Here is an 18,565-nt window from a genome sequence, read left to right on the forward strand (position 1 = left end):
TGGTGTAAGGAAAGGGAGATGCTTCTTTGGAGCGAGTATACGAGATAATGCAGCATTTTGGTATGATAAAAGGTAATTTGTTAGTAACAGACCAATTACATAAATCACTCAAATCATTTTGGAATCACAATGAGTCCTCGGCACTTTTAATAGATTTGAAAATCTTGACATCGTCAGCAAAGAGAAGGTAGTCGGAGTTTTTGATCGAGTCAGCAATATCATTTATAAATAGAAGGATAAAAAGAGGGCCCAGGTTGGATCCTTGGGGAGTTCCAGAACTTGTGTTGTATTCATAAAATATTATGTGGTTCCCGTAGGTGACATACTATTGACGATAACGTAAATAACTTGACATGAATGTTGGAAAAAAAAAAGGTTGGAAGCGAAACCAAATTTATTTCATTTTTCAAGTAATACATGTGGCCGGAGAACTGAAGTTCTAAGGAAAAATGTAGGTGCCTCATGTTAAGGGGTATTCAAATCACCCCCATGTATGTTCCCCGATATTGCATAGTTTTCTAGTTATGATTTTTAAAATTTGTTTTTAAAAATTTTCAACCGGATCAGTTTTTATTATTTTTTTTTAATTTGTGGAAGATTTTTCTAATTTTTTTTTTAGATCTTATTTTATTTGAATTGTGCTTTTACGCATAAAATAATCAGCTTCGTAACATTAATGGAACCTACAAAAGTTTAGACCTAAAATTGAAAATTTGGTTAGTTGGAAGAAATTGCCATTTGGCAATAAGCCCGCCGATGTACAAATAACATTATGTACAAAAAGTTAAATAAATAAAAAAATAAAAAAATTTACGTCCGAGCGAGTCAGACTTGAATTTTCAACTTTAAATTTAAAATCTTAAAAGGCATTTTCTTTGTTTTTTTTTTCCAAAAAAACAGATGAGGATCGCCTGCACATACTTAACACTTTTTAAAAATTGAAAACTTGGTCGGAGAAAAAGCATATTTCTAGCGTAGTGCTATAAGTGTCACATTAAAACTACAGGTATCACGAAAAAATCAAGACCATGATGTATTTCTGTTTACTATGGGCGGAGATACACATAAAGTGGACTAGAAAATGTAAATGAATACTTTGAGGCTCGCAAAAAGCACATATAAGAGATGGAGCAATTGGCAACACGTTGTTCTCGATAATGATAAAAACTTTGCATCCAATACTACAAATAAAATAGCTGTCAAGCAAACTAAAGCTGTGAAGAATATAAAAAAAAGTAGCTTAATCTTCTGCCAGCTGTTGCGAGTCACTATTGCAGATCCCAAACAAACGGAAACGAGTCGAGTCGTCCTTTTTATTGACTCAACACTTGCTATCAGTCTTCAGTATCTGTTGAAGTGAAAACAATGTGCCAAATGAGAAATAGAAACTTGCTCAGCAACGTTTTAAAGACTGAAAAAGTTTCCATTCACCACTTACGCAAATATCAATGTGATATTTGTGAGGGTTTAAGTGCTGTACTGTCGGGAAAGGCGTTTATAACCAACATATCGCATGCAAAGATCAAGTTAAAATTGCCAAGGATACTGTAAAAGAATCTGCCAGCAAAACTACATTAGTTTTAACAGTGGTCTTGCAGAGTGTGTTATGTTCTAAAATGTTAGCATGTGCTGTGTATTACAAACAGAAACTTCAACTCCACAATTTCACATTGTATGTCGTATGACGTGGATTCACTCTCTATGCGTGGCAGAAAGCAGATGAAGGTGTGACCTAGCAGTGACTCATTAGTATGAGTTCACAAGTTATGATTCATCAAATTAAAAAAATTCAGAAGTAGGATCCATTTCAATTGCGAATATCGAGAGTTAAATTGGAGGTGTTCTAGTTCTCCATGTTTACTGCTGCTACGCTGCTACCTATTGTTTGTTTTGTATATGCCACCCAATGTTTGGACGTTTATGCCACATCTTAATCCTTTCCATTAAGAATTTGTCCTTTTTAAGTATGGGTATGTAAAATACATAGGAATTCATTTATCATCGTATCTCTTCCAGTCTAGACTAATGTGTTTCATATTGTTATCTTTACCGGGACAACGCCCACGTTTGAAAAAAAAATTGAGCTTAATGTTCCGATATTCATGCACGCATGGGACGTTTCATCTCTTTCTTTCTCATGAGAAAATCTAGAGATATAACTCCAATTATTACCGATAAATCATTGACGGGCTTTCTGTTCAGGCATTTTCCACTAAACTCTGTCATCAATATCTCGTAACTTTTGGTTGGATTTTTTAGTACATTTTTGTCAGTTAACGACATCTTGATGGCATTTAAACTTTTAAAATGACAAGAGTGACAGTTTAAATTTAAAAAGAACATCGTCACGAATCTTGACGTCACAATTGTCAAGGTCGAACATGTCTCTTTTTTGAGGAGACATATTTTTAAACAATTTTGTTTTAAAAGTTATGTTTGAAACCATTTCTACACAATATCCATATTGAATTTGAAAACAATTGAATTCGAAAACACAATTAATTTTTCTAAATCCATTTCACATATTTTTATCAGTATTTGTGAATGTGATATTTCCCTATACAGATGTAATATTTAACTTTGCAAAAAAAAGCTACATTATTAAAACTTGCCAATGACTTAGTGCTGCAGCGGATAGTGGGCAAATCCCAAAAGCCTGGGGTCATATGGACCTCGATGGTCGAGACCAGCTTTCAGATCACAAGGAGGAATAAAACTGTTTTCTAATTTGAATGGTGAAAACTCCTTGGTGTGTAGTACTGGCAACGGAAGAGGAGAAACTAATTTTCTGGTATGTTTCTCCAACGGGTCGGAATCCACTCGAAGAGCCTTAAAGATAATTAAGAAAAATTTTATAGTACATGTCAAATGTGCTGTGCACCAGAAATATTTTACTCACAAACACACCCACGCACACACACATATTTACTATATATTTATTTACAGACTTATTCGGTCCATTCAACAGAGGCAAACACATTTCCTTATATATTAACATACACATTAAACTTGATTATATTTGTTGTATACTTGTGACAGTAAAACCTGTTTTACGTTTTTCAAGGAAGCACCAAAAGTGTAAAACTGAGGAAAACTCTAAAAGTGAGGAAATTAAAAATGTATGGAAAAAATTGAATTACATAAAAATATTATTATTGTACTAGACTATACTAAATATACAGCAGAAAAATTGTAAGAACTGTCATAATTGCGGATTATTCATATTTACCCAATGATTTAGTTAAAAATATTTTGTATTTTTCCAAGCAATTCTACAATGCGTTATTTTTTATTGAATTTTAAAAAAAAATGTTTAAATAATTATATGTACTCGACCTTAAAAACACGAAAAAAAATTTTGAATTTGCATAAAATGCATTCAATATTTTTTTTCCTAAATTTTGGGAAATTTTATTTATATGGTATCACCTTTTTTAGTATGGCACCATAAAATTTCAACTATCTCCTTTTCACATTATGTGTGTATAACATCAAATAATATTGCCAATTTTTTAAACATTTTGCATCGTAATTTATTGATTTAAAGACTTTATTCTTCCTAAACATGTGTCAACTGCATGTCACTATTTAGTGAAATGTCAAAATTAGACACTTAAACAAAATGGTCAATTACACTGCACCTACTTTGAATTTAGTTAGAGACAATAATTTACCCATTTTTTTATTTACCTCGACTTTTTAAAAATTTTCAACGTAAAACCGGGGTTATAAAAAATGTAAATTGGGGGGAACATTTGAATGAGAATGTATGGAAAAAAATGGGGCCTAAATATTTCGGTGTAAAAAGCGAGAAAACGTAAAATCGAGGAATGTAAAAACGAGGTTTTACTGAATATGAATATGTTATTGGTTCTACTATTCTAATGTTTTGGTAATATTATTTAAATTTTGCATCGCTGTTGATTCTAAATAAAGAAAAATCATTAATTGTAGTCATTTTACACTTACAGATTATGCACATTGGTATGGTCTTCGCATAACGGAGTTGCATAACTAACTGTTTATCCTTCATACAAACGTATTCTAGTTTTTTCTCCCTGGATTATGGCATTAGAGTGATGATTTTTTAACACACTATAGATATTTACCATTGGCATGTCCCTATAGTTAGATTTTTGGATAAATTGTCTTTTATAGGAGCTAAGACCATCCAAAAACCCTTAAAAGCACCTAGCTTTATCTGCCGTCTTCGGACGTACAGCATACAAGTATGATAATTTTTAGAAAAGAAAAACGTGCTGACAAAAAAAAATTCGTTCTGATACTTTCTTTTAAAAAATCCTAATCGGTTCAGTTTTGGGGAGCGGAAAACAGGAATACGAGACCTTGATTTAGTCTAAGCCTAATCGGTCCGACATACAGTAGTATTTGGGGAGCCATCTGTAAGAGAGTGATGGAAAACCTATATTCAAATACCTATTTAAAAAAACCACTTCTGCCGCATATCCTCTTAAACTCGCGCAGTGCCAGAGGGTATCCTACAAGACATTTTCAGGATACCCACTATGACATTATGTAATTTATCCGAAGCTAACTAGTGTAGACGGATGTGCACAAAGCTCTTAATAAGGTTTAAAATTTTAAACGATAAATAAAAATCAAAAATTTAAACAAGGTAAACTTACTCGTGTATTTCTATCCATCTCTGGCATCCCGTCATCTTTAGGTTCTGTTTTATCCCTAATATCACGGAGTATTGGTATTTGGTTGGAAGTATCCAAAACATCTTTCGGTTCCCCGTGAGCACTTTTCATATGAAAATTTAATGTTGATCTTTGGGCGAAACCGTGATTACATACTAAACAAATAAATGGCCGCTCTCCTAAAAAGAGAAAAATACACAAAAATGAGAGGAGTGAAGGTGTATTGAATCTTGGTCAGAAGATCACTAAATTCAGGCCAGGATTCAGATCTCTAGTGTCGCAAGCACATATCGTCACCTTATTTATTTATATATATATATATTTACACATACTTATTTATTTTAAAACCACTTACTAACTTTTTAATGTTTACTTTACTTTTAAATGTTTTTAAACATTTTATAAAACCAATACAAAAACCTAAAACACAGATTATTTTTTCTTAAGTTATTATCTGATGTTTGAGTAAAAATAAAGAAAATGTCAAATTTTTTACATCTTGTACATTTTTTTTTCCTTTAATACTTTTTTTTTTACGTAAAAATGAAATTATTTTTTACCTGTGTGAGTTCGCAAGTGTTCAGTTAAATTCCTGTTCTTGACGAAACCCCTTCCACAATGAGAGCACACAAAAGGCTTGGTTCTAACACCTAAAAGTAAATAAAATTTGCTAAATATTATTTGTTAAGATTTTTTTTTAAAATTATCAATAAGACCTTAAAACTTGAAATAAATTAAATATTTTTTAAAAACATACATCATCAAAAAACTCGCGCCAAATGCAGAGTTCGTCGATCGAAGATAAGGTGATCAGTCCCACATTTCGGGTGCTAGTCCAGTAACAATGAAATATTGCATTGCAAAACCTTCTTTCAATCAAACGTCAGATTTGTCAGGAATCGAACCCAGGACCTCAAGTTTGGTAGGCAAACGTGCCAACCACTGCACAAACCTTAACTCGATTTATCTTTTTGGAATTTTTAGTTAAGAGTAGCCTATGAATTGAAAATACTTGAGCAGAGTTTTAATTCTATTTTACACAAAAAAATAGTATTCTTTATTCCACATAGATATGAGTGAAAAATCACACCAGGCATAGAAAAAAAAAACAAAAAAAAATATGTTTAGTCCAAAAGACATTGGTAGTGAAAAGACAGCTATAGCCTTTGTGAAACTGAAGTAATAATATGGTAGGAGATATTGTGTCCCTATAGAAAACAGTCGGCGACAGAAGTGTCCCAGAATTATGAATAATCAGGTTGACTGTCCACAGCTCCTATCCCTAATTGGTTTTAGGATCCCTGTAGCGCAGACCAGAAACAAAAACCAATTTCATATTTTTAAATATAAAACTAATGCTTGCCAAAATTCTTATATATGTAGAACTTGCAATCTGTATAACAATAAATTTAACCATATTGATATTAATAATATAACATGCAACAATTTTAGAAAAGTAATTGAAAATCAATTTATGTTTCACTAATTTTTTTTATTTTTTATTTTTTTAAAATATGTTTTTTAATATTCTCTTATATAATATCTTATTTAACCGAAATACCTACCTGTGCAGTTACATTGTGTATGGATATGTACATGTACATGTGTATGTGAGTTTGATATTTGGTTAATTATTATAAACACTTTATTTTATTTTAGTTTTTGAGTTTTTTTTTTATTTTTATAATTATTATTTTCTTCAATTAAGTTGTTCTTCTTATAAGGCTCAATAGTTATCGCAAATGTTATACTCGCTGCATATGTACACCGCAAGACAAAAAAAAATACGAGTTTACCTGCTACCGCGCCCCTTGACTTTACTGAACCCTTTTTCTAAGAAATCCTTTATCGATACCTCTTTCTTTTGTTTAATAAATTAAGGACACTATGTGTCACCTTTCTACAATATTTACATTTTAAAATGTCTCAACAGTCTTGTTTTACCCGCGTTTGAGTGAACATAACACAACAATCATGGAAAGTGCAAAGCAAATGTCGATTGCGATAAAATCCAAAATAATCACATTGTCGCAAGAAAACATATCTAATTGTGAAATATCTCGTCGAGTTGGGTATTCAGAAGGTGCAGTGAGGTTTTTATTTAAAAAAATCCAAGAAACTGGATCCATAGAACGGAAAAAAGGAAGCGGACGGGGGCGCGTGACATCTGCCCGAGATGATCGCTTAATAAAAAAAATTGTTATGCGCGATCGATTTTTAACGGCACCTGAAATACACGCAGAGGTGCAGTCTACCAGCACATCAACATTTTCAGTAAAAACAGTGTCCAGGCGGCTGTTGGAGCATGGTTTCCAAGCACGGAGTCCCGCAAAGAAACCATTACTCACGGACAAAATGAAGAAGGCTAGACTGGATTGGGCGAAAGAGCACCAGAATTGGACCTTGGAGGATTGGCAAAATGTTGTTTTCTCTGATGAATCAAAATTCAACCTTTTTGGTCCAGACGGCAGAAAGATAGTTCGACGAAAACGTGGGGAAAGATATCATCCGTCGTGCGTCACTCGAACCGTTAAACATTCACCCTACGTGATGATTTGGGGGTGCATGACAGCATACGGTTTAGGACCTCTAAATTTTGTACAGGGTACGATGAATGCCATTCAGTACAAAAAAGTGTTAAAAAAACATATTATTCCAACAATCGAGGACATTACGCAGTATACCGCGGACCCAATTTTTCAGGACGATTCTGCGCCGTGCCATAGAGCCCGCACTGTGAGTACAAATATATATATTTTTAAATGCATTTTGTGACCACATGATAAATAATTTATTGTTTTTTTATAGATCAATGAATTCAAGGAGAAAATTGGCTTAAAATCGTTGACGTGGCCCGGGAATAGCCCTGATTTGAACCCGATAGAAAATTTATGGGCGATTATGAAAAAAAAAGTCGGGAAAAAAAAAACAAAAAACATTGAGGAATTAAAAAAAAACTTAATTCAAGTTTGGGAAGAAGAAATAACATCAGAAATTTTAGATTCGCTTTACGCTTCTCTAAATAATAGAATTTTACATGTTATAAAAAATAAAGGTGAATTCACTAAGTACTAAATATTTTTAAATGTTATAAATATGTTTAAATGTAAAATACTTTAATTTAAAATAAAGCGATAAGAACCTACTTCTTAAATATGAATTAAAAAATAACATGTCTTTTATTATTCCATCACAAACACTCGACCATAAAGGAACCATTATGGGTCTCTAAGGTTCGGGTAATCTGATACCTGATATATAATGGCAATTTCTAAGTACAATTCATGAGTAAGATTTTTTATTTTAACCTTGAAATAACGAGTAGTCATCACATATGTCAAACAATATAAAAAAAACTAATTAAATATCAAGAATAATTCATTATATGTCAATTTTAGTTTTTTTTGAGAACTCGTAAATTTATTTGTCTTGCGGTGTATGTATACTTATTATTATGTTATCCGCACTATAAAATGTACATACATATCTAAATTTAATATCTATTCTTAACTTCTTATTGGTAATATTTATCTTTTAGCTTACGAGAAGGCCTGTAATTGGATCTTAATATATAATTTAACCTACACTGTAATTAATAAACATTGTAATCTGTTGGCTTTCCAAAAAAAATAAAAAATAAATAAATAAAAAAAATAAAAAAGAATGTTAGTCAAATAAGACTTACTTCAAAACATAGACTACGGTCCAGTCGGAAGTGTTTTTTTTTTTTAAATAAGAATGTTATGATATGTGTCGATATGAGTTGATCCCATGAGGAAAAAGTGTCCGCAAACATGTTAAAAAACCAAAATATTATTTATTTACTTTTTTGATCAAATCATATTGACCGGAGAATTGAAAACACAGCAAATAACTTAAACTGGAAATTGAGAGTTGGTTATTGGATTTATGTACATATTTAGTTGGGCTTAATGATAATACATAGAGGCGGATGTGATGCTGAAATTGAGACAAAATGCTATGGTTCGCTCTACAATGGGGAAATTAAAAAAAGTTTGGCAACAACGTAGTATCACTTAATTTTAATGTATTCTTGTAAGCAGCAGAAACGTAGACCCTGAGAGAAAGAGAATGAAGAAAGATAGACACGTTTGAAATGTGGTGCTGGCGTAGAATTCTGCAGATGCCAAGGACGACCCATAGAACTAATGTTTCTATAATCCGAGAACTGGATATTGAACAGTCTCTCTTCCACTGTGTTCTCATGTACTTCGGCCACGTTGCGAGGCGAAGAGAGTGTATGGAAAAATTAGTGCTACAAGGACATGTAGAGAGAACTCGATCTCGCGGAGGAAGTCCTACCAGATGAACAGACTTGGTGACAGAAGCGACCGGCGTCTCTCTTCAGGAGGCTTCCAGAAACTAGAAGCGGTGAAACCAGAAGCGGATGGAGGCGGATCCTAACAACATTCTTTTTAAGACCTCCTGCCGACGTGACCACAACTGCTCTGCCAAGACCAAACGACTATTCTTATTCTTGGTGGTGGGAGTCAGTGCAAGCAAGTCAATGCAAGCTCCTGACATCGATGCTACCTGTGGAGATCTATTGTGACGCCCAAACGAGCAAACGACTAAGAATAAATAGTATATCAAATTTTAAACTATCTTACCTGAATGTATTTTGGAATGTTGCTTCAAATAACCCTGATTAGCGAATCGCCGGTCGCATATCGGACAAGCAAACGGTTTGGCACTAGAATGCGTTCTAATATGAACAGTCAACTTTCCCGCATGTGCCACTCGATGTCCACAAATAGGACAAACAAATTTCTTCTCGCCTGAAATTATTTATTTTTTTAACCATAATAACCCTTTGAAAGAAAAACCCCACAGATTAATGGTAAAAATGCTTTATTTTGGTTAATTTTTGTTGAACACATTGCTCGTCCTGAATGTTGTTCGCATTTTAAAGTCATAAATGTTATTAACTACAAAGTAGGACGTTTTGAAAAGATGTAGTAGAAAGGTTTTAGAACATGTTAACCTACTGAGAAGAAAAAAATTGTTGAAAAAGATTTCAAATAATCTTTAGATAAGCTTAAAAAAAATATGACTGGTACATTTTTTCAGATGTTTTAGTGAGCTATTTGAAATGAAAAAAAATCTGGAAATAATGATACACCCGTTTTCATACTAGCGCCGCGGTTAAGCTTCCTTCCAAAATGTGATGTACTCTAGCTGGGAATTTTCTTAGAAAATTGCTTTGACGTTAATATTTTAGTACTGGATTTTTTTCTATGCGGGTATATTAAGATTTGAAGATATTTCAATAGAGATGGACATTGAAAGGGAAGTCTAGACTTTTACGGTGCTTTCACGATATGTCAATGGCTGGTTAAATTATGTAGCGAATTAGCGAGTTTTTAACACAGTTTTTATTTTAATGCATTATAAAAAATAAAATAAAAACTTTTTACGTTGATTGAATGTGATAATTCATAAAAATATAAGCTTTTAAAAAACATTTTTTTAAAAAATCAAATGAGTAAATATTTATATATTGTATCAGTTACCTGTATGTGAATACATATGAGCTTGAAGAGAACTCTTCTTGATAAATGCTTTAGAGCAAGTCCGACAGACGTAGGGCTTTTCTCCTGAGTGGGTCCTCATATGTATAGTTAACTCTCCACTACGAGCCATTCTCTTGCCGCATATGGTGCATACAAAATCCTTGACACCTACAAATGTAACGTCTTAATGCATTATTATCTATTTAATATAATGATTTTAAAATCAATAATGAAAAATCAAAATCATTTTTTTCGCTCATCTGTAAGAAACAAACCAAACCACGTATTAAAAAAACTAAATTTTATGTAATAAATAAATATGTGATATCATTTCATTAAATGTTTTTCTCCTAATTCAAAAAAAATATATGTAAAAAAAAATACTAGTGAAAAATTAACATTGAATGATTAAATTTGTTTATCAATAATCATTCGTGATTGCACAGAGGGATACCTATCATCACTAAAGACCGGTTTTATAAACAACCATAAGTAGGCTTAATAGCATTTTTAACTAATATTTGGTATAATCGCCGATTACAGTGTTTTATTAATGTTCGTAGCATAATGATTACTACCTGATTTCTTCTGATCATTACAATTGTAATCCTTAAATGCATTACAATCGTGTTGTATTGGGCAAAGATTATACACAAACAACAAAACAAATATACCTTACGCCATTGAACTATGAAGACAGACGGAAGATATTTCTTTTGGCAATAAGTCCGCCAAAGTACCTATTCTTTGTACTTGGAAGATTTAAAACAAACAAAAAAATAACTACTTGCAATCTTATATATTTTCATACTTTACATATTGAAGTTAAAAATATTGCAAAGAAAAAACATAAATCACAACTTGAATTTGAATTTTGAACCAAATACTTTTACCGGTGATCATCAGTGAACAAAATAGATTTAAAAAAACATATAATTATCGATTATCGTTACGAACGGTTAACGGTTTGTAGCAATTACGGAAGTTCGATAGATTGTTATAAAACAGGCTCTATGCATTATTATTATTATATTATTTTCACTATGGTTATCTGACTCATTGTAGGTGAGGAAATTGTAGTTACCTGTGTGAACGGGCATATGTAATGTGAGACTCGCCCCGTTAGTAAAAGCTTTTCCACATTCCTTGCAGACAAATGGTTTTTCTCCAGTATGGATGCGCCTGTGTATTACCAGATTATTTGGTTGTATGTAACTTTTTCCACACATATCACACACGTGTGGCCTTTCTCCTGTGTGCGTTTTTTCGTGATACTGTAGTGGTTTCCTAAAAAGAAAATATTTAAAATAACTAAAATCCTGATTTAAGTTTAATTTGTTTCGTAACTTGTAAATCAAATTCCTTGAATATCGAACCATATTTCTTTACGGAAATTAAAATGTAAATAATCCATTCTGGCCCCTAAAAACATATTATTTGTTTAATATGCATTTATCTATTTTCAGCCAGTTCAGGGCCAGATTACAATGGAAAGTAAACAGAGATCTTAAATAAATTGCCTATAAAGTAAAAAATTTTGTATGAGAAATTTTGTAGTATCTTTGATAGTAACCTGTAATTGAACATGTTTCAAAGCACATTACAGTAAAACCTCGTTTTTACGTTCCTCGATTTTACGTATTCCCGCTTTTTACACAGAAATATTTAGGTCCCATTTTTTTCCATCCATTTTCATTAAATTTTCCCCCCAATAGAAAACCGATTTTCTCGTGTATTATGTATACAAACACACAAGATAATACGGCCGCGAGAGTGTTTGGAATACCGGCCCAGGGACTACTTATATTGAAGTAACTTTTCTAAAAACTGCTCTACTCAATTTCCATTTTCTATTACAGTAATTTATGTACACGAAAATTTATTTGAATTATGATCGCTAATAATTTAAGCCAACCTTGTCGGAAAACACATTTCAGACCACATTAATGGTAGGAAAATGCTTTAACCACTTGACCACGAGGCAGACAAGGGCATTTGTGATACGAATATAATGTATAGTACATCAATGAATGTCATCAAAATAATCAGATAAATTAAAAAAAGAATTGCTACTCGAAACTCCATGGTGAAACATTACAAAGAGGTATGAAAGAATAGTAAAATATAAAGCAGGAATTTTAAAAATACACACATTTAAAAAATTATAGTGGAATTAAAATATAATTGAAAAATTTTTTTGGTTGTTAAATAGTACCAACAGTATTAATAACAAAAAACATTTGCTTATTCATGGTGTAGTAGTTCATGAAAAAACAGATATTTATCCAATGCAGAAAATATTTCAAGCTTACTTTTGTGCAAATTTTCTTTCACAATACGAACACTTATATGGCTTGTCCCCAGCATGTGAGAGGCGATGATTACGAAGTGTCTGGGCATCATCAAAATGTCTTCCACAAGCACCACACACCAAACCACTGGAGGAACTGTGCACTCTGTTATGTAATCTCAGTCCTCGGATCGTGGTGAAGGTGTTATCTATGTAATATGAAGCAAGTGATTAAATTAAAAAGACCCATTCGTTAGTGCCTTAGGCTACCTTAGGTATCAATTTAAATTTCATAAAGGAACACGAATTTAAGTAGTTAGAATTTCATCTATGGTGTATTTCACGTTAAAAATATTTCTATACCAATCTTGAAATAAAAGCGATTTATATGCAAATATATTAAATTATTGAGATAATTTGACAAAATCCATCAAATATATATTTTTAATAGTTCACGTAACTATAGTAGAACTCATTTTGGAAAAGACTTGAAATGGGAGACACTGCTGTCAGAATGGGTTTTTTTCTATTTTTAATTATTAAATTAGTTTTACTCAGTTATCATTTTAGAGGTAAAAGAAGTTTTTATAGATTGCGAAGGTTGGATTATTAAAAATAAATTATATATTTAAATAAAAGCATATCCATTTAAATTAATAAAATATTTTAGATAATATCCATTACTTATTACTTTGAAACTTTTTTGGGACATTACTTTTTGTCAATACTTTATGAAAACACACAACAAATAAACACAGATTTATCTAAAATTTTTAATCCTTTTTTAAACTGAGATCGATAACCTATTTCATAACAACAATTTCTCTCAAACCTACATAATAATTAAAAGTTATTCTGTACTTACTGCAAGTATGACATTGGAAGGGGGTTTTTTTTTTCGTTCCCCTTTCCGATACTTCTCCAACAGATGGAAAATCGATATTAGTTTCTACCTTGATTCTTTGCACCAATTCTTCATTAGCACGTGATCTTTCAATCTCATTATTTACAGACTCACTCGGAACATTTTGGTGAATATTGGAAAGCTAGAAAAAAAATAAAATTAAATGAATAGCAATAATTAGAATCAGTTTATGATTTTGTTTTCCAATGGATTTAAATTAAATTTGATTCTTGGTAAATATTTTAAGATAGAGAACTCTTTGAGGAGGGAATACAGAAGTCTATCAATCTTTGATAGATATATCTACGATGAAGCAATTTTTGGAGAATGTGGAAATCTAGGCATTACGGAGCTTATGGTCTATCATTGGTTGGATTTATCACTTTACACCTTAAAGAATTTATTCTGAGGACGACTGAAAACTCGGAACTATAGGTTGACCAGCCTAACTTGGCAGTTTGGTGAGGGCGCTAGTATAGGATGGACAATTTTGTCAGGTGTAGAAATAATTGCTAATGAAATGTTTTTGTTTATTTAATTTTCTTAGAATAAATATTTAACTGTGACAATTTTAATGTGAATATTAAATAAGCATAGTCTATTCATAATCAAATTCAAGAAATATTGTAATTATGATTTTTTTTGGAATTTGATTATGCCATGTCTTTCTCGGTCTTTTTCGCTTTCTGCATCCATCAATATTAACATTGTAAATCCTTTCAACCGTTCTCTCGCCGTCCATTCGTTCGACATGTCCAAAACTACTATTTTTTTTTTTAAATCCCTGTTCACTATTATATTATTATTATATACAATAGTACTTTATTAATAAATATTAATTGAAATACAAAGACAAGTGTTGTATGACTAAACAATGTACTGCTATTAAAAATAGTACATTTTATATACTAGATAAAGTTTATACATTAAAAAAATAATTTAATAATAATGTTAAAACCTGACAAAACAGAACAGCATGAAATTATAAAAACTGACCAAACACAAAAATACTTTATTTAAAAGAATACAAAACTTGCTTCAAAAAATTAAAAAATACTTTTTTACTTAATTTAACAGAAACTGAACAATCCTTTTTTAAACATGAAATAAAAAATGGTAAAGGCAGATATAGATTTTTTCCGAAAAAATCACTAACAAGGGTTGATTAAAATAACTAGCCTGCAGCACTCAGTTAAATAATCAAATAACAATGCTGTCATGGCGGCAGCTTGTCTTATCGAATTTTCAAAGGCGATTAATGGCCCTTTCCGCAACTTTTCTGCTTCACAATTGTTCTAACATCACCACGCACTATTTTTGATGAACGCGGCATATTATTTAATGAGTAATAGGAAGTAAATATAGAAATCACGCACAATGTTTCACCCCGAACGACTGCTTGCAACGAAGTTGCAAGGTGCAGGGAGCGGAAAAGTGGGGGGTGTAAGAGATTTTATTCACAAAATTAGTCAACTGCCACGTAAGGCTGGTCGACCTCTAATGCGAATGTTTTAGATTTTTAGAAGAATGGATAGCAGAAAGTTCTCGGGAATATGTTCCACTTACTGAAGACGAGCTCATAAATACATCAAAAGGCTCGGATTCTGAGGATAAACACAATATGCAATCGTCAACAGACTGCAGCTCATATGAGTGTGACTATACTTTAGTCAAATCCTCACACAGATTCCTCAATAAAATCTTTTTTTTATGAAACATTTGTTTAAAATTTTACCATATTTTGTATGTATGTATTATAATCCGGTGTTTTCACTAATTGGGCACTCGCCTGGTTTTTAGGGTGGCAGATTATTGAGAGAATACTGTGCTAGTAGTTAGCCAAAACTACAGTGCACGAATAATAAAAGATGCAATTTATGTGCTTTGAAATGAGTTATTAAGGACTATGTAAAGAAAACCCCAAGTTCATATACTTGTTTATTGTAATGAACGACTCTGGCAACACTAGCTGTTTACTCTAGGAGAGACTATCAGGAGACTATAGGAATGGCCCTGCCAGGATATGTAGATATGTTAATTGGCAACAATAAACATACTTATACCTCTTACAGAGTGCAAATTTCATGTTTGAGTGTGAGATTTCAATTCTGTGAATGTTTCCTAGGTGTATACGGCTTTCGAATAATTTGTTTTGTTCGTATTACTATATTCTTCCTTTCTAAGCGGGATACGGGAAGTATTGCCGCGGTCCCAATTTGGAACTAGTATTCCTTCACTGTCATACAGGGAAGCCAGATTAAGGTGAATGTCCTGACCATGTATATTTGATTGATCACAAATTGACAATACTGCTGTGAGGAGTACAGAGAAAGCTTGCATATTTTGTTGTTTCGTGGTTTGATTATTAAGAAATATAAAATTTTTGCTAAATTAGTATTTTTTAAATTGATGGTGAATACGCAAAACTTAAGAAAGACACTAGTCTTTATAAACGGTTTCAGAAAAGAGGTGGGAACTTTCATACCCAAGACTGTGTTACTCAAGACCGCAGTATTGTTACAATATGGTGTTGTATTAGCGCAGTTTAATGTTGACACAAATTATGATGTTCACTTACATGATGAAGAGGAATATTATCATAGGAGTCACTAAGCGAACAGTCTGCATCATCATCATTAAAATTTCTCTTCTTTTTCTTCCGAATAGATTGTATGCGAAAAGACTCTCCTTTTTTCTTTGATCCTTTATTTAGTAATTTGCAACTTCCTGTTAAAAAAATCACAGTAAAATTACAATTAATAGAACTTGTAGATAAAGTAACAAATGATTTATTTATTTCATCGCAGTTCTCTTTCCGCACCTGCCAGTGCATACGGAACTGCATTGGTAGACTAACCACAGCGTTTCTTAATCATTTTTGTTCTATAAGGTAAGATGATCAGCCTTACGCTCCGGTGCCAGTCCAGGGCCTATGAAATATTCTAGAGTAATATCGGCTTTTTAAATCGGGTTGTGGTTTCGGACTCACGGATCAAAGGTCCGCGGTTCGAATCCCTCTCTACCCCAACTTGGTTCCTATTTTCTAATAGTGAGTTATTTACAACTCTTTGAAAATGGCTCTCAAAATTAAATATTTGCGTAAATTATAAGAACGTAAATATTTCTTTAAAAAAAATATAATAATAATAATAAAAATAAATATTTCATGTCCTCCTTCCTCCTTCCACCTCCTTCCATATCCCTCTATCCCACTTACTGACAAGCCTCCAAGTAGAGGCTTACTCCTTAAAAAAAAACAATCCCAAAAAGTTTTTTTTTTTTTTTGTGAGGGAATATAAAAATCTATGTGTGTACACGATATAAGATGTGGCGATTCTTTATTTTACTAACTGTAGAATTTACAATGTTTATTTTTTTTTAATTGCTCCATAAGTTATTAATAATTTTAAGTAATAAGGCTGAAACAATTTCCCCTTGCTCATTTTCGATGATAAAGAGTTTTTAAAGCATTGATGATCAACAACCAGTTATTGTTTTTATATTTATTTATTTATTTCGACGGCTTATGCCTTTGACAAAGTATAAAATAATATTGAAAAACAATTATAATGAAACAAAACACCTGTAGACAAGTATAGAAAATATAGATACATAAAATAAAATCAGCAGAAAATAAATATACAATAAAGGAAAATTAAATTAGAAATTATAACATAGGTATGCAGCAAATTAACAATAAATAAAGAGTTTAAATATAAAAAGTATTGAAGTGACAGAGGCGATGTATCATAGTATAAACAGCAAAACAAGTATAACACTTAGTACATTTTTTATAATTTAAAAAAGAAGTGATTAAAAAGTATTGATCTTAATTTGTACAAAAATAAATTAAATAAATCTAAGTTTCCATTTTTGTTTGCTAACATGTGGAGCGGAGCCGTGGAATGGTGATTATTTAGCATAGTTTGAACTATGCAAATCAACAGCCAAAGAAGTATTTTGTCTCGTCCCACGCTGTCTTGCATAAAAATTCACACAATTTATAAATTCGGGACTATCAAGAACATTATTTAATAACTTGAAAAGCAGCACTGAATCTGAATCTATCTATATATATATATATTTACATACTTTTTGGCTGGTGAAATTATGTATTTTTTACTGTCTTAGAACGGGGTTATTTACCTTCGACAGTCAATGCAACTTTATATTCAATGTGACTAAACTAACATGGTATAAAAAATAATAATTTGGCAACGTATGTAAAAACTATGTTATACGGGTTTTAATAAAATAAATGTACTAAAACTTACCAGGAATCGCATAATTAGAAATCCCTTCATTCGTAAGCAAATCTGCGTGAAGATTTACCTTTTCTTCATCTGCACCGAGGGATTTTACCGTAAATTTTCGCAATATGGAATCTGCTTTTTCACAGTGCTTCACAAAATCATACGTCTTTATAAGGCTCGTTACACAATCTGTACACATCGAGTTAGGTAGACCATCGTCTTCTTCAATCTACAAAAAACAAAAAACACGTTTTGTTTGTGCACGTTTATCTTGTTTATAATGCGTATCAAACGAATCTAACCTCCAATCCCACATAGCTATTGAGAAATTCCACTGCATCAAATTTAATGTGATTCAATGTGCAAATAAAGTTTTTAGATGCAAATAACGAATTCATTTCCAGCTTAATTTTCAAACATGACCGGCAAACCGCACTTAACCCAAGGGAACCTAACTGAGAAAGGATTACATTCTCGTGAACTTCAAATAAAGACATTATTAGAATATTCTACGAGTTTCTAATGATATGTCCGCATTTCCGATTACTTTATGACATAAACATCTAGTTTAAATAAACTTTCAGCGATTCTCAACACGTAAAAAATGAAAAAATCAAACACGAAACGACTGTTTTTTTTTTTTACACTACTCAACCATAGAATAAACAGTATAAACACCACAGACTAAAGATGTAAACACGGATAAATAGTGTTGTACTAGACTAGAAACGTTAACTACAGTTAACTTAATTTTTAATTACTCTTACAAATTTTCTTCATTTTTAATATTATTTCCATTTGTAAATACTCACTTTAAACTACAAACTTTAAAATATCTTTTTTTCAATTAAATTTTAATTTTTAAACAACTTGTCTTTTTTATACTTTCATAATTAACCTTGATACTCTGCTATTTTGCG

The 18,565-nt window shown here is 31.7% G+C and overlaps 1 protein-coding gene across 2 annotated transcripts; it reads right to left on the reverse strand.

Annotated features, from left to right (window-relative positions):
* Window positions 1–607: 607 nt before the first annotated feature.
* LOC148280590 (uncharacterized) lies at window positions 608–18,308 on the reverse strand. 2 transcript variants are annotated; one of them, XM_088228152.1, is made up of 12 exons: window positions 17,948–18,308; window positions 17,667–17,874; window positions 15,971–16,119; window positions 13,354–13,534; window positions 12,511–12,697; window positions 11,283–11,485; window positions 10,199–10,366; window positions 9,296–9,463; window positions 5,225–5,314; window positions 4,647–4,843; window positions 2,613–2,829; window positions 608–1,348 (listed from the first exon to the last, which is right to left on the reverse strand). In XM_088228152.1, exons 1-11 carry the CDS (start codon window positions 18,140–18,142, stop codon window positions 2,620–2,622), a joined length of 1,956 nt encoding a protein of 651 aa, XP_088084278.1. In that variant the 5' UTR covers window positions 18,143–18,308; the 3' UTR covers window positions 608–1,348; window positions 2,613–2,619. The 2 variants fall into 2 exon arrangements, with proteins under 2 accessions (XP_088084278.1, XP_088084277.1); XM_088228151.1 differs by having other exon boundaries at window positions 608–2,829.
* Between the last annotated feature and the right edge of the window lie 257 nt (window positions 18,309–18,565).

Source organism: Micrasema longulum, unplaced genomic scaffold (assembly GCF_059751315.1).
Source record: "Micrasema longulum isolate JH-2025_06_02 unplaced genomic scaffold, ASM5975131v1 h1tg000564l, whole genome shotgun sequence".
Taxonomy (NCBI): domain Eukaryota; kingdom Metazoa; phylum Arthropoda; class Insecta; order Trichoptera; family Brachycentridae; genus Micrasema; species Micrasema longulum.

Coding starts and splice junctions, on each gene's coding strand:
- LOC148280590 (XM_088228152.1), bottom strand. CDS start 18,142: ATGTCTTTATTTGAAGTTCACGAGAATGTAATCCTTTCTCAGTTAGGT. Junction 13,535..15,970: donor ATAATATTCCTCTTCATCAT/GTAAGTGAACAT, acceptor TTTTTTTTCTAG/CTTTCCAATATTCACCAAAA. Junction 4,844..5,224: donor ACACTTGCGAACTCACACAG/GTAAAAAATAAT, acceptor TTCTCTTTTTAG/GAGAGCGGCCATTTATTTGT.